Below are 26,439 nucleotides of genomic sequence, written 5' to 3' on the forward strand. Positions count from 1 at the left end.
GAAGGCAGTCATTCTGCAGTACAATATTTGGTAACATGGGCTTTGACCATTTGTGCTGTTCCTCATCACCTGTAAGGTCTACTGGTCGAACAACTTTGCGGGGTTGTTGAATCCTGAGAAGTCCTCTAGCTTGAAAATGTACAGGTAGCCCACAGGAAAACCCAGAGAAATCCCACGGCTTATGAAAACAGACGTGTGCTTTTCAAGACGGTCAGCTTCTGGATTTTGTTTGTGGTATGACCCACAAACAGTTGGATAGGCAGGACTGGGGGTATGACAAAGGAGCCCAAAGGAAGACGGAATGAGAGGTTAAAGGGAATACTGATAGAAGATAATTGCTATTGAACTCTGTAAAGTGAAACAGTGAATGAATGTATCTAGTCTTGGCAGAGCAGCATTAATCTAAGAGCAGAAACTTTGTAACAATCCTTACGTACTTGTTCCGGTTGCTTTAATAGATTTTCTAGTTAAAAAGTATCTGGTTTAAATCTTTGGTCTGTAACAGACCGATTTGTGGTACTTCCTTCTGCTGTCTTGTAAAGCAACTTGTTGCACGTTTTGCTGTAACAGTCTTTATGTATTGAATGACTGTTCTCTTCATATAATTCAATCTTTTTCTTTAGACTGAATGTCACAGACTTTTCTTTGGAGGCAATGATTTCTAAATCTTTTACCATTCTTCTTACTCTTCTAGACTCTGTCCGTTTCACCTATGTCTACATTTTTAACATGCGATGGCCAAAATTGGAGCCATTAGTCCGTTGAGGCCTTGTTAATGCAGACTAGAGTGAAAATATTATCCTGTGAGTAAGATACAGGGCCTGTTTCTTTATGTCATTGGGTGGGATCTCTTTTCCAGTAACACAGCATTGATTCTAGCAGTCACTTTCTCTTTATGCCAGGAGACAGAGAGAGAGAGAGAGAGAGAGAGAGACAGAATGAAAGGATGAAAGTGGTTGTCATGCAGTGGGAGAAGGAACTTGTGGCTACCTCTTAATTTTGGTAAATGCTAATTTGAGTGATTAGTTTTTCGAAGTATTTATGCTTATTAGTGTAATACTTCTAATAGACCAAAACCAGAACTAGCAGAAGTTGTAATCTGGTTTATAGTAGTAGAGTGTCTTTCAATAAGTTTAGTGGGCAAGACTTCAGTTTCACACCAGGGAGCTGTTATGAAGAGGTGCCAATTTGCAAGTCTCTTTTCAGAGTACAGCCATATGTTTAAACTGGTTTCAACCATAAATGTAAAGATATCAATTATTTTCCTTTTCAATTATCTTTTCAAACTCAGCAAGAACAGGAAAGAATGGCTGACTGAAAATCTTGTAAACTTATGTCTGATTTGGCAGTGGGAGGGCAAGGGAGGAGAAGAAAGATGTGTACAAGCAATTTTAAAAATGCTTGAAAGAAATATGCAGAATATTTTTTTGAAGAGACCATTATACAGAATAAAATGCAGAAGAATGAATAATCCAGACTTGTTTCTGTTGAGGAGGACAGCCCCCCCCCAACAAACCACCAATGAGTGGATGTTCATTCCAAGAAAATGTAATAAAAATATGGGCCATCAGTAATAGTGAGGTCCATGTAAACATAGGGTCTATGTTTGCTATGCCTAATCTTTACTGGATACCGATTTAAAGGCAAAAATAAAATGCAGTATGCAGTATATAGCATTCCTTATTTGTTCTTCTGCTGAGCACTAGGATAAGCTCAGATCAAAATATTCAGAATAAATTGTTATATTATATTTAGAAGTGCTCTGATTGTGATACAGCACATGCAGTTTTATGTGGGTGGGACATGGAAATGACCTCTATTTAGGGGCTACCAGTTTCTTCTGAAACTTCTATTACCATAATATTAGATTCGGTAATGAAGTTGCTTTTTTCCTCATGCCTGTGTCTCATGATCAGATTCTCTCCTTCAGTGCCCTTTCCACTAAGAGATAGGTACACCAATTTACAGGAGTTTAATTAAAAAGGAAGTTTGGGATCATGACGGAATTACCAGTTTAACAACTTATTACTGCACATCAGCTGAACAACAGCAGCTGTTTGTGTGTGGTCTTAGCTCAAAGAAAATAGAAAATTGCTTAGTATAAGCCAGTTTCTAAGACTCCTTGCTTTACTTAGTATTTGCCACAGTCTTTGAGCACTTACATGATCAAATTACTATAGCTTATATTCTAGTAATCTTCAGAGCCATACTGTCTTTGCATCTGAGCTGGGAGTCAAAATACTCCTAGGAATATTTTGATGCTCGTCAGGCATTATCCTCAAAAGAAATATTTTGTGTATATGAACTGGTGACTAAACTAACAGTCTTCATGAGTTAGCAATACTGTGACATGTAAAGAGCATAAAGCATGCTTTTTGAAACTAGTTTTGTTTCAGATACCTAACTTGGAATGTTTTTCAAGAGTTTCTAAAGCCTACCAACAAAGTATACCTTTGAATAGTAAAGAGCATCTCTCTTCCCTTATTGGATCAAAAGATGTCCCTAACTGTTCTAAGGGGTATAGTCAGTTTTCTTTATGAAACATAGGAAATGTTCTGGTTTAAATGGGGTAGGCTTTGCCTTTTAGAGCCAAAGGCTGACTGTCCTTTACAAACATGTGACTGGGCATCACAAGAGGAGAGAGTTCATTTCAGTACTTGCAGAGACACATGCGTTCTGTGTCCTGGAAGTATGCCTGCTGCTGTGTAAGTGGGTGGGAGAGATAAAAGAAATATTTATTCAACTGAACTGAATGCTGTGAAGCTTTCACTGAATCTTAGCATACAGTAGGTTCTTTTGTAAATATAACATTATATATATTTTATATATATATTTTTTATATATATATATATTTGAGACAAAGTAACGCTGAAATTCCTTCCACAGGAAATTGGCTGTTCTCCTTCAGAGAGCCTGTGAAAGTGATGTCTGGGAAAAGATGCTATAGTTGATTTAGGAACCTAAAAAGGGCAGGAAGGGAATAAGTTTGATCTTGATGCATTTGCACATGTGCCTCTCTAGCCACCTGTTCTTTAAGGACATTGGGGAAAGTGAAACAGCTTAAGTGAAAGTGTATCTTGAAAAGAGGGAGTGCTAGGTAGGCTGGATCTAGGCAATTACAGCCCTGTTGGTCATGATTAACACAGCGCCTGTCACCAAGAGACCAACAGATAATTAAGATAGATCCAGAACCTCCCCAATTATGCACTCTACTGAAATGCAGGGCTCCTTAAGGAGAGTTTATCCTGATTTAAAAGCAATAGCTGAATGGTTTTCAAATAGACTACTACTACATGCTAGGCAGTGCAGTTTGGTGATGACAGTATGGGTAATGATAGCCATTTTCCCGGCTAGAAGCAGTCTCAGTCTTCTAGAAGATACAGGTAATTTAATAAAACCACGACTGCTGTACCACAGGTTAAATTCAGCATCCCTCAAGTTTGCAGGCTGATTGTTGATAAAAGCCTTTGGTTTGCTTTTATTTGACCACAGTTGCCTGGTGACAGCATTTTATAATAATTCTTCAGGGAATGCCCATGTTTCCCACTGAAGTCTTCACTATATTATTTATTAATTGAATACAATTCTGAATTCCCAGACATGTGTTTTAAGGCAGTTTTTTCCGCCCCCAGTTCTTTGTACAGCTGTCCTCTTGCATCTCCACAGTATCTGGACAGCCACTTTTTACAACATTTTCATCTTGGTTTAGCTTCTGAAGTCTTTCCTGCAATACATGGCCATTTGCAAGTTTGGTGCTGGAGAGAGACTGTTGGGCCATGTGGGAGTATCCTTCTGAGCTGTTTTTTTGCTAAACTCTGCTTGCTTCTAAAGAAGAATGAAGTTAGGTCAGACAGTACCAACACTATTGAATATAACAGTGATAGTTTTTGCTTTCCTTCTAGAGAACATTCTTTTGGAGTGAATGAGTTTAAGCTGTTTCTCTTAGTGCCCCTAAAAAAAGTGGAGCAATATTGCACTGGTTTCTCTGTCAATAGCTGCAGTAGAATTTTTAAATGAAAATAGCTCTGACTTTACATTAAAGTTTATAAATATAATTGACAACATCTTTTGAGCTGAAATCTGTGAATTTGTATTTCCTGTGACTTAAATTTAACTTGCCAGCAACTCTCAGCAAAGTATCCTGGTACAGCACATAGTTTTGTAGGCAGACTGTTAGGCCAAATGTTCATTAAAACATCTTTCAAGCTGTTCATATAGTTTTATTTTTTTCTGAGATGATACTGAAACCTGGTACTCAAATAATCTCCTATAAGCTTAACATTTTGGACAGATTTGGCTAATGACAATTGAAACCCAAAAATATTGCTGAAAGATGAATTTTTTTCTCCATATGAGGTTAAATAATGTGAAATACTAAATTGTCATACTGGATAATTTCTCAGAGCTAATCAAAGAAAAATGATCTTTGCACTGTGTTCTGGTGCCTCAGATGGGCACAAATGTTGATCTTTTGACCTGTTAAGACTTGATAGTCATCTTGCATGCCACAACAGCTTGTCATACCTGCCCCTGCAGCAAGTACATTTGTCTCAAAATTTTTCAGCTGAAGGGCTAGGTGTTAAGCCATATACCTGGGCTCTTTTGTTACTTCTGTGAGTTTCCCTATGTAGAAGATAATTTGTCAAGACATGACTTTTATAAACGAGGTACAAGTACATCATTTCTCATCAGGTAGAAGCAGGTTTTGCACTGACAGACTAAATTGTCAGCGGTGTTAATTTTTAGGCAAAATATTGTTGTCAAAAATGAGTAATTAACACTGCTTTCCCTAACTACTGCTTTAAGTATTGGACCACACACTTAGAATCAAGGCTAAAATTCAGGAATGCCAACACAGAAATGTTTTTCCTCTGTCTTAAGTGCGTCGAGGCATTTAAAGACTACAGGATGCACCCCAGCATGCAGAGCCATCCAGCTTTACTGGTGGTTCTCTTCACTGTGGTTCACGGGTTTCGTCCTTGTGAGAACCTTTTGGGAAGAGAGGGAGGAGAAAGGCTGAAAGGCCGCAGTGTATGCAGAGGTCTTAAGAACAGAGGGTATCTCAGCTGATGCTTTCAACTTTCTAATTGATGTGACAGTGTTAGCATTCCTTTTAACAAACTTTTACATGATATTTCTTATACAATATTTGCAGACAGCCCCCATCTCCCCCCCAGTACCTGACAGGTAAGGTGCTAATTATTGAACCCTGAGGTGACAGTTTACAGTCCTGCTTGGTTCAGCTCCTTCATCTTCCATATCCTCCACCAGCAGGTGTTTGCTGGAGTTGGCTTTATCTTGAAACCCAGAAACCTTTCTTATGCTGTCCATCATATTTCAGCTTACCATCGCTTTTTACGCTTACCTTTGTGCAGACCTAGAACCTTCTGTCCATAAACTCATTTTTTTTCTTTGCTACTAGGTTTCAGGCAACTGCACAAATTCTTAAAAGCACTTTTCTTTACAAAAAGTGTTTTGTGTAATAGTGTTCTTGAGTGTCAAAAGCTATCAGCACTTGGGGATCTTATTTCCCTGACACAGATATTATTAAAGGTTTAGGAGGAGGTGGAGTTACTTATTTTTACAGCTCTAATAGTTGATCTAATAAACCAGCTTTTGGTCTTTCTGCCCATCTCCATCATGGCCCCAGTAGCACGGCTACTAAATTCTGGAAGCTCTTGCAAATTCTGAAGTTGTATCTAGAGTCATTCAATTTAAAATGTTTTATAAAACTGGTCCATCCTAATGACTTCATGCTTAAAACTGAATTAAAAAAATCAGTTAATCCTGCTGTGTGTTGAAACCACTCTTTATATGGTAATCCAAACTTTCACTGTTATTCTTTTATGCCAGCACAGTTCTAATAATATGAGGGGCTTGCTGACACTGCAGAGAGGTGCTTAAATCCAAGCTGACATGCGTTTCACTGCAAGCTCTATTCATGGAAGCATTTTTAAGTCTTACTGGGCAAGAATTTAGTGTTGGACTAAACAGCCTTATAGTCTACTGTTTGATTGTGTGCTGAAAGAGTACCAGTGGAGTACCACTGTGTTTTGCTATTGTACATATTTTATACATTAGGCCTCAAGCAACCATCTGGTTACCTCTTTTGACCTTTTTTTTTGTATTTGTGACAGCGGCTTTGAGGATTTTAATAATGTGAGGGCACAATTAATATGTGGCTTAGCTGGAGGAGAGACAGTGGCACACTTCTGAAATTTATATGCATTGTAAGGCATGTCAGGCAACAGTAAATGATCCGATTTTTCCAGTGAAATAATCCTACTATGCATTCTTCATTTGCTTATATATGCCTGCCTGTCAGGAGAGTGAGTGTAGGAGGGAAGGAAAAAGAGGAGTGTGATCTTTCTACAGGCATATTTAATTACTGATACATGCTTCATTAATTTGTGCTTTAAGTGAGTAAGCTTCGTGTAAAAGAGCTGCTGACCAAAATACTAAGCAAACAACTTTGCGAGGAACCTTAGTATTTTGCTCTCTGTCAGTTTTTAAACATGTATTGAGTAGTATGTATTTTTGTTCACCTGTTTTTTTTCCATAGCATCTCTTTAGTGTCTTTAGCAATTATGTATGGGCAAAGTAGAAACTGCTTGGTTTTGAGGGCACGACATTATTATGTACACTGCAGAATAGATACAGTTACTATATCATCACTCCCCTTTCTGTGTTTGTTTTCCTTAAGACTGAGAAACTGGGGCTATTTTTGGTTGATTGAAGGTGTATTCCAGAGTGCCACACTTGGCTGATATATGCTTGATGCCCTACTAAAAAAATTCCTTTTCTAATCTGGTTTACTTGGTGATACGTGACAGGAGGAAATCGCACTGTGTGTACTTAGCATGAGGCATGTACTTACCATGAGGCAAGTGTTAAGAGTTGCTGAATCTGGTAGCCTGATAACAGTAAGGTGGCTGCAACTCCATGTCCCCATGCTCCAGCTGGTAGTGAGGCTGAGCATGTGTGTCCAGTAGGTACATACATGGTCACGTGTATATAGAATCATAGAATCGTCTAGGTTGGAAAAGACCTTCAAGATCATCAAGTCCAATCGTTAACCTAACACTGCCATCCCACCAGTAAACCATGTCCCTAAGCACCTCATCTACCCTTCTTTTAAATACCACCAGGGTGGGGACTCGACCACCTCCCTGGGCAGCCCATTCCAGAGCCCGACAACCGTTCCTGTGAAGAAGTTTTTCCTAATGTCTAACCTAAACCTGCCCTGGTGCAACTTCAGACCATTTTCCCTCGTCCTATCGTGCGTTACCAGGGAGAAGAGGCCGACCCCCACCTCGCTACAGCCTCCTGCCAGGGGTATATAGCATACGTACAGGCGACCAGCCACACAGATCGATGCAGACAGAACCACTTGGCTGTTTGTCTCGATTCTGTCTTGAGTTGGTCTGTTTTCCCAAAAGGTCTCTTGGATGTGGCTGGTCAACACTGTGTTTTGCATTGTGGTGCTAGACCTGGAGCAGACCTTCCCAAATTAGGTTTTGTGTCAAGCTGAATAAATACAAGTCATGCTTCTTCATTTAGAGATAAAATTCTTTACTGTTCTGTCCCCTTGGTTATAGACGGTAGAGTGATGTTCCAGGAGGTAGGTAGCAAAAGAGTTCATAGAGAAGGCAAGTGCTGTTTCTGTATAGCTGTAGCTTTGGTTAAGGCAGAGAGAAAAATGGTGGCAGGACCATCAGAACCAGGAGAAGATGATGTTGCACAGATATGGCAACTCTTTCCTAAAGTATTCACCTTTTTACAATCCTGCTTCTTTTTTTTTTTTTCCTTTTCTGAAGAGATCTTGCTGTTATTTCTCCAAGTGATGCTTTATTCACATTTTGCTGGCATTTTCCAGTTAATGAATCTTCTTATAGTATCTTTCTTTTGGCTTGGGTCTTGTTGAATGAGAGATCCCAGAACTTTGTTCATGAAGAAAGTTGGGTAGGCAGAAGTGTATGAACCTTGCAAGAATGAAAAGATACCTGAGTGGAAATTTGAGCTGTTATATACCAGCTTGTAGTTGCTAAATAAAAATATGCAAGGGAGAAACAGAACAGAGAATGAGAAAAAGAGGCAAAAGATTAATCTAAAATTTGGATCAAAAAGTATGAAAAATGAATTAAAATTGTCCTGAGGCTGTAAAAGACTGCGTGTGTGGGAGGCAGAAAGCCTTGAACTTCTGGAGACTGAGGTCTTATGAACTGAGTCACAAATTTTTCCCTATCTCAAAATCTTTGTTCCTTCAGAAGATGTTTTGAGGGAGGGGAGCAAAACCCACTCGTTTCTGCTTATTTGGAAGAGAGACTCTTGGGCAAAGGCAGTGAAGAGGCTTATAGCTTGGCTGTGTCAGTGTGGTCTAAGCAAGAGCCAAGGAATGAATCAGAAACTCATGGAGGAGGTGATGGGGTGAGACAGAAGTGGGGTCAAGGCAGGAATATGTTATAGAAGAGATACTGGTCTGTAATACTGCACTTCAGAAGCATGTGATTCTGAGTACTGTGGGAGGTGAATGGGAAGTCACTGAAGGATTTAAACAGGCATGTTCAATTTAAATGATAAAAAGAATAAAACACTTTTACTCAGTACTGCAGCTCTAAATGTAACAGCTGTTCATTTCCTGCATGTTGTTTCTTTAATGAGTGGTTTAGGAGAGCATGTAGGCTGCCAGAGCCATGCATGAGCAAGGTGCCAAAAGCTAATTAAGGTAGAAAGTCCCATTTATGACAAGAGACTGTGCAAGGTGCATCCTCTTACAGATCAAGGACGAGTTTAGAGAAAGGGTCAAAAGATGAAGCAAATGAGTATCGGATCACTAAGGCAAAAAGGATCTTACAGAGATATGTAAAAATAATCCTTGCATACCCACAGAGAAGAAACTTTTCTAGTGAGTTGGCTGAGACTGTAGAAAACTATGATACTCTCTAGCTGGCTATTCCTTGCAGCTTCAGCTCACATTTTGGTAAATCAGTACGATATCACTGGTGATCCTGAGTATGAGAGAGACTAACAAGGATTTTGTTTTTGTTAGTGTCGGGTAACATAAGGGAAGTTCAAACTTTCCGTATGTTTTAGAATTCTATTTATGAGTTGTGCATAGCTCCTAAAAACCTCCTGTCATTCTTTGAATGGTCCAGAAATAACCATATCAAAGGCTTTTGAAAGTCAAGTTAGTTACAGTCCCTCCTAAATTGTCACATGATGAGCAATAAATAGATCAAAAATCCCTAGGGAGTACAGGAACAAATAGGAATAAATAGTTGGTTTTCACTGTATCCAAATGGTTGTAATGTGTCACAAGCATCTAAAGAAGGATGGATTTTCTTTAGTTTTGAAAAGTAGATAGCAAAAGGTGTAGGTGATTAACTGGGTTTAAGGTTTTTTTTTTTTTCAAGACCAGACAAAAATAGAAAATTTCACTGCTTTCTAGCGAAGCTAGATGTTGGGCTCGCATGATTGCAGACCAAATCTAATGTTGGAAAGTGTGAAGTAATGCATGAAAAGAAAAATTTGAATTACTCCTACGTGTTGCTATGTTTTACATTAACAACTTTTCCTAGAATAGAATAACATACGGTAGTCACCTTAGAAAAACTTCTGCTCATTGTGAAATAGTGGATTTAAAAAGGAGCATAAAAAAAAAGGCACAGCAGCATCTGTATGTCATTGTAGAAATCTGTGTTCTCACCTGTAACACTCTGCTGGATGGTCTAAAATATGACAGGAATAGCACACTTTGGGGAAAGGCTTAAAGCTGTGAAAGGCATGAAAAAGCTATCATTTAAGAGAGGGAGAGAATTCAGGCCTTTTTTAGGTTGACTGTGAGATGACTGAACAAGGACTCTATTTTTTCCTCCAGTATCTATTTGTTTCAGAGACTCCATATACTCTTTTTAAGGGTAAAAGTGTGAGCTATTTACTTATGCTGAAAGATAATAAGCTTTTTTTTAGGATACCTAGAGAGAGAGAAATGCACAATACCATACGTGTGCATACATGGTGTTGTTGCTGTTATGGTTAGAGTGGATGTCTAATGAATAGAGCACGTTGCTGCAAAATGCGTGAGAGGAGCTGCCTAGGATGCGGAAGGTGAGCAATGAGCTTTTCTAGTTGCCCTGGTTGGTTTGGAAGTTATTACCTGTGAACCTTGGGTTACCATTAGACAGACTGTGTTTCAGAGCAGTTATTTGCACCCTGTAAGGTTTACCTCCCTAATTATGTGAGAGCGTATGAGGTCCAGGTTTGGATTGGGTTCACCTGTTCTACTTCCTTCCATCCTAGGTTTCTTCTTCCCCTTTTCCTTGGAAGGGGAAAGACAGGAAGGGATGGTGCTGATGGAAGCAGAACAGTGCTGTGAAGCTTCATTTCAGTAAATACTGTATTTAACCACATATTGGGGAAGGGAGGAGGGCATATCTGATTCTGACTTGAGCCAGCCACCAAACTTGCTTCCAGCATGGCTTGAGAGCATGGAGGAGATCCCTGGCTGGTTGCAGCAGAGCTGGACAAAAACAGCTCTAAGGGCAAAATGTTTGCCATTTTTTCCTTTTTATCTTCTCTACTACTCTTAAAACCCTGACCCACTAACCAGAACCATAGCCACCACCCACAATCTTACTGTCCCCTTTTCAAACCTGGAAGACCAGGCTCTTGTCCCATTGCAGCCCTTACATTTATTTACCTGCAAAGCGCTGGACACTGCCGTTTTTTCTCAAGTGAAGCCTGGTTTTAACTAACTAGATATGCTGTTCTAAAATGTCAGATATATCCTTGTGCCTCAAGAGCAAGCTATTCCTTACATTTCAAGGAAATGTTCTTTGTTGTGGCTGATTTATTCCATACCATCAGGTTTCATGCACCTTTCTCTGATAGTGAATGAAGATGGGTGTTCCTAGGCTACCTGGGATGAGTAGGCTATTGCTTTCATCTAATATATAGTTACTTCTGCCTTTTCATTATTAACATGATTTAAGGTTGGTCTTGGAACTGATTGGCACTGCTCAGCTTCTATACCAGAAGGGTGTTGGCTTTCTAAAAATAGGGTTGGAAGAACATGCAAATGGAAGTGAGATTACTCTCTTATGCAGTTGACTAGGGAGGGATGCATTGCTTTTTTTTTTTTTTTCAGAAGACAGGGATTTTACCCATTATTTGAACATACATTTAGCAAAAAAAACTTTAATTTTTTAGGCTAGCCTGGAAAATATTTTTAACTGTTTGTTTTATGGGCCAGCTAGGATCGGATTTCCATTGTGAGAGGTATTACAGCAACAAGCTGCAAGTATGGTGTTGCCCAGAAGAGTTTATGGACTTGAATAGACTATCAAAAAAAAAAAAAGAAAAGAAAAAAGGGAATTGGAGATATGATGACCCATGGGTAGGTCAGCAGTAATCAGGACTGAGATCACAAGTTTTCTGATTCAAAAAGCTGGTGTCTTAATCCTGCCTTGCTGGGATGTGGTTGCCCTTTAACTAGACATTAATGTATAAGAACTTTTTTATGTAAACGGCCTTCTCAGACTGAACAGCTTGTGCAACTTTTCTGAGCGTGATCTTTAAAATCATCGTGCTGCTAGGCTGTGTTAGAGACTCTTCTCTGTCAGGTTGGATGAAAGCAGCTACTTTAGTCTCAGCTATGACCTTTACCGTAGGCATCTGTGTATCTATTTCGGTGTATGACCGTGAAGCTACCTGTGACAAAACCTGAAAGACAGCCCTTGCCAACTTAAAGCGCAGTGGTCATTTGCTCATTTTTAAAGCGTTCTATGCAAATGAAAGCATGCGTGTCTGTCCATCTCCTTGTGAAATTCAAGGTGCTTATTATGAGTAAATTAAGCCACTTAAAGAAGGGACTGTATGTTTGACCTCCCTCACTTGCAAGTAAGTTCAGCAGTAAATTACTACCCACAAGATGAAATTTCTGGAAGCTGAATAAAGGCTTTCTTGAAAAAGTTTCTGTTGTCTGGCTATTGGTTGGGCTTTAAATCATGAAATATATGCCTTAAAGCTTCATCTGAAAAAGATTTCAAATGGGAGGCTAGAGATGCTGTTTGCTTTGGGAAATCTGCCCCTAACTACCTGAGTTTTAGAAGTACAACATCTAGATTAAAGTGCTTATAAAATTTGTTGCTAAGCCTAATGCCTTTTTTTTTAATGAGGTATTCCCTTGTGACCTTTCTCGGAGAATCTAAATATGGTCTGCTGTAGGAAACTGAATGATAAGTAAAAGATTATCTCAATAGAGTATAAAAATATAACTGTAATGCTAAAAGCTTGGCATAGTCAAATCTCTGAGTCCACTGAAGGGCCATTTATTGCACATTAGATGTTAATCTTGATACAATTTTTGTACTGAAGATAAACACCATGCACACAAAGCATTTCTACTTCATGCTATTTCTGTTGTCCTTAGTTCTTAGGTTTGTATCATAATTTAATAATTTAATTTTAATAATTTAAAAATGAATAATAATTTTTCTTTTCATATAAAACCTAGTAGTATGGAAGCATCTTCTGTACCAGAGGCTGGGATAATAGAGAAAGCAGAGGTTCACAATCTGCTATCCCAGTTACGCTGCTATTTGTTTCCAGCACAGGCTTTAGGGTTTTGCAAATGGTGTTTCAATCCCTCTATTTAAGATTGCCAGAAAGTATGCAGTTATACTGGGAGAACAAGCCTTGTTTGTTACAAGTCAGTCAGTCTGTAATATAGAAAACAACCCCAACCATTTCTTCCTCAACACCCTGCCTCTCAGTTCCCTGTCCCCCCGCCCCAACGTCGTCTTTTATCCTTTAGGACATAGCATGTGAACGTTTTGATTCTTTTGTCAGCATTTTATGTCTTTAGTTTTAGGGAATATTTTTTAAATATTCCCTAAATCATAGTAATCTTTGGTATAATGAAACTCAGTGTATCTGTCAGTGGGGTCTGAGACTGGTACCAAAGGTGTGAGATGTTACAGGTAAATCCTATGGCTAAAGCACACTAGCTAAAAGCATCAGCTGAGACAGCGATTCTTTATGTGGGTCAGCCTTCACCGAAAGATCAAAGGCCACATAGTGTGAGTTATGTTGTCCTGTCTGCTTAATTTTTTCAGCTTTTAATCCTTCTGCAGGGGAGCTTTGTATATTATTTGACTGGCTAGCACTTCAGCTCCCATAGTTAAATAATAAACTATCCAGTTTGAGTGACAATATCAGCAGCAAATGGCTTTGTTTAGACTCTAGTTTGTCATCTTTAAATTATCCTGTCTCTAAGAAAATAAGAAGCTATTTTTATGCAGCTGTATAACTTTATAAGCACTGATTTACAGTATGATGAAGGCTTCTGAGCTTTCATTTTAGATGTCTTACTGTACATATACTTAAATTCAGTGACCAAACTTCAGATCAAAAACTCTGTTTCTATCAAATCAAGTTGTCTACTATTTTTTCACTGAAAAAAAATATGTAAAATGCTAACTAAAATTACTTTAAGTTCAAGAATGTTTCAGTCCAAATGAGACAATGTTTCAGTTCTATATCCAGTGTCTTCTAACAGAAGAAGAGGATATGAAAGGCTAAGCTCATGACTGTTAATAAAAATAACCAACAGAATAGAAAATCAATCTGTCTCGCTTGTGTGGAGGCTTCAGCCATAATGTGCTGTTACATGGTGGTTAAGGCACTGTTCTGGTAGAGAAGATGTAGGAGAACCCTCAAGTGAAACAAGACTGTGTGGTTCTCCCTTGTAGACCAGACAGACACCATTAATTATAGTGTATTACTTGATTGAAGTGACCCTTTGGTTACTTCATTTGCTTCGTGAATCTTGTTTCTAAACTTCAGTAACCGCTAATTGCATCCCCAAACTTCCATACCCAGCCCCTTCAAAAAAACCCCCAAGAAAACAACAGAACAACCACCTCCACTCCAAATGTTTTAACTAATACTTACTAGTTCATTCAGATTAATCTTCTAAAGTGTTATGTCTTCTAAAGCCTTTTTTTGAGCAAACCAATTGCTTCCTATAAATTGCACATCACTGTAACTGAAGTAGACTCAAGTACAGATGATGATGATGACTAAAAAGCGGGTAAGTGGAACAGTTACTTCTTCCTTATGCTCCATTTTAACCTGTCACACTGCTTTCCAAGTTGGGAGCTGCTTGGTATTTTGTAGATCATGTCAGTCATTCAAAATATTACAATATCATGATTGTTTGCTTGTTTTCAACTGAAACAGTGCTCAATCACTTTGTGTCTAGTACTGAGGGAAGTGAAGGAATAGGACTGCATTTTGATTAGCAGTCTCATTCCTTTCTCTGATACTATAAAACTGCCACCCACACCTAATTTTTAATTGGATGGGGCTCATTAAGCTAAAGGATAAATTTATACATACAAGTCTTCATGTAACCTATAAAGTCAAGGGTGTTAAGAGAGCCAAAAGTTATATTTTATAAAATATATGGTATCATGTTCTAAACTTGTAGCTCATGCACATCTTTAAATCTAGTGCAGCATCTTATTTGTGTGTACTTTAACACTAGAACAGTGCACTTAACTTGCATGTGTTGTTTGTGTAAAAATGCTAGGATGGTTGAATTTTCCAAAATTGGAACTTCCACATTTTATTCCACAGATGCAAGTGTTAAAATATTTGTATCTATTTTAGTGGTTTTGTATCCATTCTCCCAAATAGCACAATTTCAATGCAGTGCTGAATGATTTCACTAGAACTTAGAACACACTTCAGTTACAAACCACAGTTCTAATTACAGCATAGATGCATGTAGATGAGAATAAAAAAAATAAGATCATTTGGATGATCTTTGACCATTATTTTCATTTCCTTCTTCCTGATGCCATGGTAGTATGAACAGCAAGTGAAGGAGTATAATTTGCTGAAATAGTTATTTAAACTTAGAAATAGAGGTTAAACTTTACTGTATTTACTCAAGATTTGTTTTATGATGGCTATTAATATAACTGCTGCTCTCTGAAATGGATTTCATTTTAATGTCATAACTGAAAATGTGGAATATCTGCAATCAGCAAGAATATAACTTGCTTTCCTGTGTGCTTTCATGTTGCATTGCATTGTGTTGGGCTCACACATCACCTTTCCTAGGTTAGCCTCTTTCCTAATGCTACAGATTTGGGTTTTTTTTTCCCCCTCCATATGATAAAGAATTAATTTTTTCTATTTTAGGCAACACATTATTCAATTCTCTTGGCATATGGTGCTTTAATTTATTTATTAGCTTATTTGCTTGCAAAGTACATTAATGTTCTGAGAAATTTTCATTTTGTCTATGCTGTGGGATCTTGTTCCCAAAACCTGCAATAGGTTCTTTAATTATTTTCATATTGGCATTATACTGATCTTAATGCATGATTGGTGGGTACCAATTTGAATTTGGGCAAGAATTCATGATAGAAATATTAAAGAAATTCTGCAAAATATGAAAATAGTGGAGATGAAAATATTACCTTAAGCATCTTCTAACTGCAGGTATTGTGCAGGTAGTACAATGTGTTGTTGCTAGAAGAATCTATCAGTGCAAAGAGGAATGCGAAGATAATAGCATGGATTGATACAAAATTACTGAATCAAATTGATTTAAATCAGCAGGCAGAAAACTTTAATCAATTTAATTTTTACTTTGAATTAAACTTCTTAAAAGCAGGTCCAGTTAAAGCAGGTTGAGGGGCCTGCCCACTGAATTTTTAGTATCTCCGAGTGTGGAGATTCTGCATCATCTTAGGGCAACCTGTTCCAGGGCTCAACCACCCTCATGGTTTAAAAAAAAACCCACCACAGCTGCCACAAAATAACAAAAAAACAACCTCTTTTTTTTTTTTTTTTTCCCCAATCAGATTTTCTTGTGTTCCCACTTGCCTCTTGTCCCACTGCTGTGCATCTTCAAGAACAGTCTGGCTCAGTGTTCTCTACCCTCCCATTAGATAGTTGTGGATGATAATAAGATCTCCCCTTTGTCTTCTCTTTTATGGCTGAACAAATTCAGTTTTCCTAGCCTCTTTTTGTAATACTGTATGCTCCAACCCTCTGATCGTCGTGGTCGCCCCTTCCGCTGGACTTGTTCCTCAATTCTCAACTAGCAGGACAGGTACTAAAAGCTTATGTGTTGTGTGAAGTGGTACCAACTTGTGGGAGCAAGGGGCCATGTGAAGGGCAGCGTAGCACTGAACCTTGTGAAGTGAGTAATGCTGTGGAGGGATCCCCGGTAAGTCATCTAGCAGCCGTCGGGTAGGATGAACTACCTTGTCTGATGGTGGGGCACTCCAGGACAGCTTCTCTGACCAGCTGCTCCTAGGTGGTCCACAAGGAGTGTTTAATGTTTGACATAAAATTTACTTACTTGAAGATACTTGGTGCTGCATGTATGCTATGTTTTGATTTAGCAGAGAGATACAGCAATATACTGAAATCACAACACAAGCAAAATACTGCAATTGCAATACACACCTGGATCACTGTGCAAAAGTGATTCCTATTACTGGTCTCTGTATGCCCACTGCCAGGATGTTGGGCATCCCCAGTTCACTAGGAAGGAATATGTGGGGTAAAACCAGCTCAAGCCTGCTGCTTTCTTCAGAGTTCCTTCTCTTGATTGTTCAGTTTTTATACTTTGGGCTGAGCCACACATCCACCTCTCCCTCGGCTGGTCTGGCTAGCTGGGAGAAGACATTACACTCATTATTTCAGAGAAGGCTGTTTGCACAACCTGGTGACTCCCTGGTACAACCCTATATCTAAAGCAAAGGTTATCCTCCTGTTCCCCTTGCGTTAAGCTCAGCTTGTTTTATGCTACTTGGTGCTCATTACTTACATTTCTTCCCTGAGTTCAGCTCTGAGCGTTCTTCCATTGTAGGGCTTGCTGGTCAGGCACTCAGGCTGTATCGCCCTGAAACTGTTGTAAACCTGTTGTCACAGGTAACAGGAGAGGTGCCTGCCTGTACCTCACTCTCTACTTCTGCTCCCCGCTTCAGAGCTCAAGACATGTATGTCTTGGTGACATGAGGTAAGTATGTCCAGCTGCACAAGGGTGAACAGAGTCATGATGCTCAGCCCTCGACATACTGCTGGCATGTATGTGAAGGGCTGCAAGAGAGGGCAGCAGCTTCAAATATGGGTTGATGATCTAGCTGAGTTATTCTGAAGGTGTTGAATCCACTCCAGTGAAAACAGCACCCAAATTTAGGGCCATAAGTGGATCCCTCCTGGCTGCCTAGGTGGATTTAAAAACAAATACTTGTACCTGGTCCCAGTCCTGTTTGTCTTGGTGCCATTGGAAAGATGTATTTGGTATGGTGGGTGCACACAGTTTAGGGAATAGGAGTGTCACTTCAGGAAGAAGAACCAGGAGGACATAGCCAGGGAATAGTCTTCAAAGCCTTGTAAGGGTTAAATGATCTGCTGTAGGAAATGTAGCAGTCATTCCAAGATTCATCACCATGACTTTGACACAAAAAAGAGAATACGTAATTCCTTACTTGCCATCTGTAATAATAATCTGTTCAGTTTCTTTGATTATAAAAACGACAACTGCTGTGATGAGGATACATTTTCATAGAATAAGCAATTGGCGATTTTCCCCCCCTCTGCATTTCTTGCTGTACAAAGTGGTATGCATATTAAAGTATTTTTGATCTTTAAAGGGAAGTTAGGGTACCCTCTACTGGCTATTTTTGGAAATAAATCTGAGCTATAGCTTGCCAGTTTGTAGTCACCAGCAGTTAAATGTAATCTGTACTGCAGTTTTAGTACAGGGGTTTTTTTAATGGGTTTGAGAGGAGTTTGGGTTCCACCCCCAGCTTCAGCAGCGTGAATTGGCCTGTGATGAAACTGGATTTTTAAATGCAGGTTGTTTTAGCTTCCAGGTTAACAGTTCTATAGGTGCAAATGGCAATAGCTAGCGAGATATTACCGCAGCTCTGGTTGCCTAGTAACCAAAGCCCAATGTATAATTTCAATGGGATAAATTTGATGCACTTTGCCTCTTTCTTCCTTTTTAGTAGCAGAATATGTAGAAATGTATTTAGATTTAAATGTCTTATTGTCTGATAAGTAAAATGTATTGAAATCTCTAACTTAAACGCAATTACAAAGATTTAAGAGCTGGTGTAGATTTCCCATAATGAAGAGTGATCTTCTAGTTCTTGTAACATTGCTTTTCTGTTCATGCGAGTGAGCAAGTGTCTCAGTGTGACTGTTTTGTGCATACAAATCTTAAATTCTTTTCTGCATACCATTCTCAGATTTCACCACATCGTTTAGTTTACTGAGTCGATGATGATTTTACATATTTTACTACTGAATCAACCTAAGCAGCCAAGGATTGTTCTCAGAGTTATTTGCTCAACTCTGCTGGTAATGTGCCTACAGTTATCTAGGACTGTGTTTGGATTAGTTACTGGAGTTGTAAGCAGGTGTGAAATGTTTGCTTCACTGGGGCAAGTTGTGTAAATAAATACTTGTAGTAGATTTCTAGCTCCGATTTTTGGTATGTGATTTCATATCTTACCCTAGAATTCACTATCAAATGAATTATCCACTCGCTGTTATAACTAATCATGTTGTAGCTCTATTAATAGAAAATGTATTATTATTATTATTACCTTCACATTTTCATAACTATATGCTAAAATAAAATTAGTTCACTGTATTGTTTTAACCTTGTCATTAGTAACCTGTAAGCTTACGAAATTTGTTTTGAATTGCATGACTTTATCTGATACTTGTGCCTATTGCATACAGATCTTCTCCATTTATTTTGTTACTTATTTGATATTTTCAAGGTTTATCTAAGATTTAAACTAGTTTTTAGTTATTTTGTGTAGCAGCAGTTTCCGTATCTTAGTGCAATAACATTTGTGTTTTGCCTTCATTTCTCTTTCATTAATAGTCAATATTCAAAGCAAACTCTTGTTAAATATATGATCCTTCTTTTTCACTGTCTACATTGGTAGCCAAATGTGTAAAACAGAGGCTATAGTGGATTAGTGCTTCAAATTAGGGATTAATATCTTGAGGAACAGAAAGATGGTTTTCAAGCAGGCTTCATGTATGTCAGGCTGAAGGGAGAGGAACAGCCATAAATAGTAGAAGTGGGACCAAAAAATGAAGTTTAAAGCAGACATTAGCTTTACAAGGTTCTATCACCTGAAGTCCTTTTGGTTTAGTTTGGGTCATAATTGTTAGTTTCATTTCAAGAAAAGAAGTCTAAAGAGTAAACAGTAACAGTAGCTCTTTAGAAGCCAAGTAGATAGATGCTTACAGAGATGATGGCAAATATTGGATTCTACAGACAGTTACTATGATTAAAACTTCTTCCAAAGAGTAATAATGTAGAAATATATTCTGCAGCTTTCATGTAGTAAGTGTTACACAGGTTTCTAAATAGTTCTACTCTGCTCTTCAGGTTTTCTCCTTGTTTAACTCTCTTGAATTCTACCCAAGCAATTGTTTAAAAGAAAAGCAAACTTTAACAAGAGTAGTGCAGACATTGTCTCTTGGTGTATTTTTTGCTTGCTTATTATCGATGCAGTCCCATACTATAGCTTTTCTCTATACGTAAGGGAACAATTGCAAGACTTCAGAGTTAAAATCTTGCCTGTTTTCATCCTCTGAAGATGCAAGCTAATGTTAATTCCACACTTGAATGTTATAAAATAGAAGTCTCATTAAAATAAGTGTCAAAAGTGCAGAAAATGAAAATATTGTGAAGAAGAAATTAGAGAGAGCAGTATGGAATTTCACTCAAAGGCGCAGTTGTAGTTCACGTAAATCTCGTGTTTAAGTTTTACTGGGCAAATAAAATGTATGTTATACAGTTTTTCAAATTCTTCTTTACTTTTTGCTTGCTTTGTGAAAGTTGAAGGACAAATATGTCATTTAAAGCTAATTCCTTACTGATACGGATTATTTTATATGCTCAGGCTTTTAAATGCCTGAATTGTCATTCTTCCAAGAAGGTCACAGGCTTCTTTGGAAGCTGAATTGATTCCTTACTGGAATCAGTTGCATAAAGATGCTTATTATTGATGCTAAAAAATGGTACAGTGTCTAGTGCTTGCATGCAAATTAGATTTACATATTCTATCATGGTCTAGAAAACTTTGATTTAAAGAAGTATCTAATGTGGAAGGTTTGGAAATGAGATGTAATTATGGAGTGTTGGGAACAGTAAGAAGGGAACTCGTGAATGAATCTTGGGAAGAGGTTTACATGAAGTGTGAGAATTATAATCTATGCAATGCTTTCCCAGTGAACACAGTGGTAGAGATGTTGCTTTTCATTTTAAATCTTAAATGGTATTTGCAAGGAGGTAAAATCATGTTAATGTTGGGGTTTAAGTTCTTCAGTCACATAATGCTGAAATTTTCCCCTATTTTTGTATTTTAATTTTTAATGGATTATTTTGGTTTATTAATATTGAGAATACTCTTGTATAAGCTCAGAATTGAACTGGGATATTAACCACCTGTTGCTTCTTACAGGTACTGCTCCCAGCAGCTGGTCTTTTGCAACTGCAGGATGTGAAAAGGACTTGCTGTGAATTTTTGGAATCCCAGCTTCATCCTATCAACTGCTTGGGGATTCGTGCTTTTGCTGACATGCATGCATGCACAGATCTCTTGAACAAGGCCAACACATATGCAGGCAAGTATAGAATATAGCTTGATATCTCCGTTTGTGGGTACACATACGGGTTCCGTGCCCACCCAACCCCACCCAGAGGAAACTGAATTTTATCCAGGATATTGCAAACGTATCTTCTGACAAAGGGTGCATTTGATATTAATGTCTTTAAGAGAAATGAAGTCTCCTGGCTGGAACATGGTTATAATAAGCACAACGGGGCAGCACCTTCACGGCCTATCAGGGCCATACAGGGTCCAAGCAATTTGTAATCCAGAAAGAAGCTAGTTTGCTGATTAAAATTTTGCACCATCACTTAGGGGAAGAAATCAGGAAAGAAGAATTAAAATTCTGGCAACTGCCACAAGCCAAAGTCTGTAGGAAGTACATGAGGGAAGAAAGGGTGGGGTCTATCTGTAGCCCCTGTACTGCACTGACTAAGAAGCAAGAAACACACCATGAGTATTGTGTTATCACCTTGTCTTCTGAAAATCCTACTTATCTAGCCCAGGACTTGCGATCTCCTACTATAAAGGGTAACTGTAGTCTCATGCTTCTCTCTTGACACAAACTAGATAGAGGTGCATCTTCTAACTAACCATATAGCTCAACCAACAAAACTCTACTTTCCTTGTAAAAAGCACTTGCAATTGGATTGTTTATTTTTTTTTGAAAAAAAGTCCATGGAATTCTTAATTTTATTACTAGAAGTACATTGTCATGGTCATCTTAAAGACTGTGTTATTCATACCTGTAAGAGGACTGGCTCATGTCAAGGCTTGACATTTTTGAAAATTAGGTTCTTGTTTTGTTTGCTGTTGTGAATGAAAAGGCAATTCTGATTGTGTGGTGAAGTAACAGTAGTGTTGGGGGGATGACGACAACAAGGGAGAATAATTATTCCCTTTTTCTTGATGCCGGTGAAACCTCAGATGGAAAAATCCTGAACTGAATTTTAAGACAGATGCAAACAGGCTGAAGTGAATCCAAGGAATTCTAACATGAACATATTAAGAAAACAGACTGACCTATGACAAAGACTGAGATGAAGGGTTCTGGTCAATAGAATAAAAGGATAGAAGGATGAGAAAGAATGCAAATCTTCCTGGGCGTAAAAATGACTGAGAATGAGTAAGCTTAACTTGTGAGTTATTTCTGAAGTAGTCTCATATATTAAGGAAAAATGTAAAAGTAACACAGATCAGGCAGGCTGTCTCTGGAAGCTGCAGACTCCCCACTGTTAGGCAGCTGTAAATAAAACCTGGTTAGACTAACTTCTGATTTCGGTTGATCTAAATCACATCTGTGTGCAAAAGTAGATGATTTGAAGTTCTTTCTAGATTAGATTTCTATGATTCTGTGAAGGCTAAAATCCTTTTTTTTTTCTTTATATTCCAACATTTTCTGCTGTTGGAAACTGATATACATGTAGTTTCAGAGAAAGTATTAAACTAAATTGGTAATTTTTAACAAAATGGATTAAAACCTTGTTTGACTGCTCTTGATGCCAAGAAAGGTTGCATGATGTAGATTACTAAAAAATAAACAAAACATTGTGTGAGCTTGTAACTTCGTAGTGTGATACTGTGACTAAAACTAAGGCTTTTAATTTGTTCAAGTAGCAATGATCTAACGGTTCTTTTATGTGTATTGTGCCTTGGGGTCTTGATGTTTAAGTCAAGACTGAAGATGTTACACTGAGGAATTACTTTTTAATGGAAGCTTTTTGTAGTGAAAAAACCCCAACCTCTTCTATAGGTTTTAACTTACTAGCCAGCAAAGTGGTATATTTTGATTAGAGCTTTGGCAGTGAATATTCAGAGAGTAGGACAAATTTTTTTGGCAGTTCGCAACTCACAGGTTGTCAGAGGTTGAGGCTGCCTCTCAGCTATGCCTCCTTACATGCAGCTTGCACCGTCTGCCCGGTCACAGATCTCTTCCTGTCTTTTCAGTGTCTCTTGGATGTTTCCTTTCTACTTCAGGTTCAGCAAAAGTTAATTGCTTTCAATCTAATCACCTTTCCTTTCTCCCTGTCTTCCTCTGTCACTGGTGACGGCAGTGTTCTCCTGGTCATTCAGGTTCATAAACTTGACAACTTCAACTCTCCTCCTCTGTTTTCTCTCAGCTACTCAGTTGAGTGTTCCTCTATTTTGTTTCTTCCCTCCCTACCAAATCTGCTCTACATCATATTTCCCTTTTGCTGCAGTGTAAATCTCTGCCATAACTTTCTGTTTGCGAAGGTTATTTTGCTACTTTTGCAATATTCCTTTCCCCCCCGGATCAAATTCCAACCTCTCATCCTTGGCTTTTCCAGTTCAGGAGAACTACCCTCACTTGAATCTTTTATTTCCTATTTCTCTCTACTACTTTTGTGCTTGGAACTAACCTTTTCTTTCCTCCATAATCAAACCACCTTCCATTTCTGTCAAATTCCTCCAGAAAGCACTTTTCTTGTCTATACTTCCCTTTTTGTCATCATATTCTCGGAGTCCTGCTGGCCCATACCATGAGCTGCCAGCTCAACTCCTACTGTGTTTTTGCTGTATCTGTGTGGTGAATTTTAAAGCAATGCACAGTCTGTTCTTAATCTTTAGATAAATATGCTGTGTGTAGTCAGGGTATGAGCTACTTCATTGCATTGCACTCTCTGCGCTGCCTTCTTTAATCCCTAGCACTCTGTCAGGCTTAGTTCGAGAGCACTACAGAAAAGAGAATTAAAAATGAAAAATCCTGATAAGGCTGCATAAAAAAATCATACGATTGTATTGCTCTTCATAACTTTTAAAATGTACAGTGACCAATTAGCATCATTAACAATTAGTACAGAATTAAAACTGAAGATTTTCCTGAAATAGAGCACCAAGTGCTTCAATTCACGTGTCTAGGTCCAAATAATAGGCTTTATTGCCTTGAGTAATTTTAGACCTCACAAAAGGAAGGATTTTGATGAATGCTTTTGGTTGCCTTAATTCCTAGAAAATCTGTTTTCCAGTATAGATTATTTTTTTTTATACCCACTTTATACCCAGGAGATTATAGTATCTCTATCAAGACTGAATGTTTCAGGACAAGACAAACGCAGCAAACTCATATGATGAGGTGTCTGTCAACAGAATCCTTGGTTGCTGTCTTAAGTGTGAAACTGTGGTATACAAATTAGCCATAGTCAGAAGTTTTTAGTCTAATGAAACAATACTCAAATTATATATAAATAAATTTAAAAAAAAAAATCAAAAGCTCTTCAGGCTGTTTGTGAAAGTATTAGCTTTGGTAATGCATACCTTACTTGAGAAGTTCTAATGTGTATGTGACTCAGTGACTTTGTGATAACTAAATAGACTATTATGCAAAAAGTTTAATTAAAATCTTTTTGGCTCTTAGTAATATAATATCAAATCCTAAAAATCTGTTATATTTTTGACCTTTTAAGCAATAGGAAGCAAAGTGTACATGTATTAACTAGAGTTAATGTTCAGGTATTTAATGTTTTAGGGAACACATTTTGATAAAGCAGTTGCTTAATTTTGAATTTTAAATTATTTTTTCCAACCTCTATTCTGACTCTACCGTAGTAACTTCTGAACTACTTTAGTTACTTCTAAACAACCTTTGTTCACTTTAGTAGTTGAAGCTACTATTTATATAGATTACTTGCTAGAAATATGAAACCTAAGGCTCTGGCAAGACCTTGAGTGCAATATTGGTTAAATGCGTTTGAGAAGACAGGAACTGTGTCCAACTTGTAATCTTCTCTCTCTGGGTCATTTTATTCATAGAATTGTAGAATGTTTTGGGTTGGAAGGGACACCTAGAGGTCATCTAGTCCAACCCCCCTGCAGTGAGCAGGGACACCACTAACTAGATCAGGTTGCTCAGAGCCCCGTCCAACCTGGCCTTGAATGCTTCCAGGGGTGGGGCCTCCACCACCTCTCTGGACAACCTGTTCCAGTGTTTCACTACCCTCATTGTAAAGAATTTCTTCCTTATATCCAGTCTAAACCTACCCTGTTTTACTTTAAAACCATTACCCCTTGTCCTGACACAGCTGGCCCTACTGAAAAGATTTTCCTCATCTTTCCTATAGGCCCCCTTTAAGTACTGAAAGGCCGTAATCAGGTCTCCCCACAGCCTCCTCTTCTCCAGGCTGAACAAGCCCAGCTCTCTTAGCCTGTCCTCATAGGAGAGGTGCTCCAGCCCTCGGATCATTTTTGTGGCCCTCCTCTGGACCCGCTCCAACAGTTCCATGTCCTTCTTGTGCTGAGGGCTCCAGAGCTGGACGCAGTACTCTAGGTGAGGCCTCACCAGAGCAGACTAGAGGGGCAGAATCACCTCCCTCGACCTGCTGGCCACGCTTCACTTGATGCAGCCATCCTTTGCAGGCATCCTTTGTGGTGCTCCGAGAGACTTGACAAGCGGGATGCAGACAAGTGCGCAGGAGAAGGAAGCTCTTTGTTGGTCCCCACTGGGACTTGCAAGCTACTAGGCTGAGCACTGGCATGCTCAGTATGTTGGGCAAAAGCTCCCAGGGAGGAAGGGTTGGCCTTCATTTCTCTTTGGAATGGGCCAATCATCAGTCTTGCTGCATTTCTGCCTGCTGACTCCCTGGTATTCTTCTGTACAGTTTCATACCTTTTCAGGTCAATGTTTTCCTCTTGAATTTTCAAGCTTCTTATAGCCTGTACCTCAGCCATCATAGCTTCTTCCCCCCCACCCCCCACCCCATTCTTATCTCCAGTGGCTCTTTGTACTTTGTCAAGGCTCTTTCTTACAACTGAAAAAAATTTCACAAAAGTGTGAGCCAAAGATATGTGGCTGTGCCATTTCAGAATTAGGCCTCGTATCACGAATATCTGAACTCTCAGGAGCAGACATTTTGGGATTAAGGCTCCAAAATGAGTACAGAAGAGGATTATTAGATTGAAAAAGCAGTGAAAATATTTCCTTGATGGAGAAAATGAAAAGCATGTGGGTGTTTAACTTCTTCCAGTCTTTATTTTGTTATCCTTGCTATTTTATATTTAGGAAAAAGAGGCAGGGAGATACTTCTGCTAATAGACATAAAAACAAATGGCTGCCAACGTACATCAGAAGTTATTAGAAAAGTGAAATTTTGGACCTTCCTTCTAGATGGAGTAAAATTCCAACTTCCATTAAAGTCGGAGCTTCATAATCCTATGGTGGGGTTGGTCCTCCTGTAACAGAGTGTGAGATTTCTATGATGTAGGAGAGTCATTCATCTGCGTCTATGATGCCTATGAAGAGATCTGAAAATAGTGGACAATTGATACAAATTACTTGGAATGAGCTTCTGTTGCAACGAAATGTTCTGGGATGCTACCTGTTCTCATGATGTTCCAGAAAGCAGCCCTGCTCTGGGTCTTGCCAGACTTGCACAGTCAGGGACTGCATACAGCTGAGGCCTCTCATCCTTCCTTGGCTGAGAGGATGCCACAACTCATCAGTAGAACGGACTACTATCCTCTACTACTATTTCATGTAGGAACAAATGATATGGAAAGCAGAAACCCGAGCAAAATCAAAGAAGACTTTAGAGCCCTGGGGGTACAAGTGAAAAACATCAGGGCCCAGGTTATCTTTTCTTCCATCTTACCAGTTCAAGGGAAGGGGGCGGCCAGAAATAGGCGCATAATGTTCATTAGCTCCTGGCTACGTGGCTGGTGCCGTCATGAGGGTTTTATGGCTTTTATGACAATGGGACGTTCTTCAACGACTACAACCTGTTAGGGAGGGATGGGGTCCACCTCTCTAGGCGGG

General features: G+C 38.7%; 1 protein-coding gene across 8 annotated transcripts in view; it reads left to right on the forward strand.

Annotated features, from left to right (window-relative positions):
• KLHL2 (kelch like family member 2) overlaps positions 1–26,439 on the forward strand; it is a 63,878-nt gene that overhangs the window by 15,909 nt on the left and 21,530 nt on the right. For 6 of the 8 annotated variants that reach the window (XM_035891926.1, XM_009636350.2, XM_035891927.1 and 3 more), the window contains one exon: positions 20,523–20,685. In XM_035891926.1, the coding sequence (XP_035747819.1) occupies positions 20,523–20,685 (163 nt within the window). Of the gene's footprint in view, positions 1–16,956; positions 17,045–20,522; positions 20,686–26,439 lie in introns of all 8 variants that reach the window. The other 2 variants (XM_035891930.1, XM_035891931.1) reach the window with 1 other exon arrangement.

The sequence above is a fragment of the Egretta garzetta genome, unplaced genomic scaffold (assembly GCF_000687185.1).
Source record: "Egretta garzetta isolate BGI_Z169 unplaced genomic scaffold, ASM68718v1 scaffold174, whole genome shotgun sequence".
Classification (NCBI taxonomy): domain Eukaryota; kingdom Metazoa; phylum Chordata; class Aves; order Pelecaniformes; family Ardeidae; genus Egretta; species Egretta garzetta.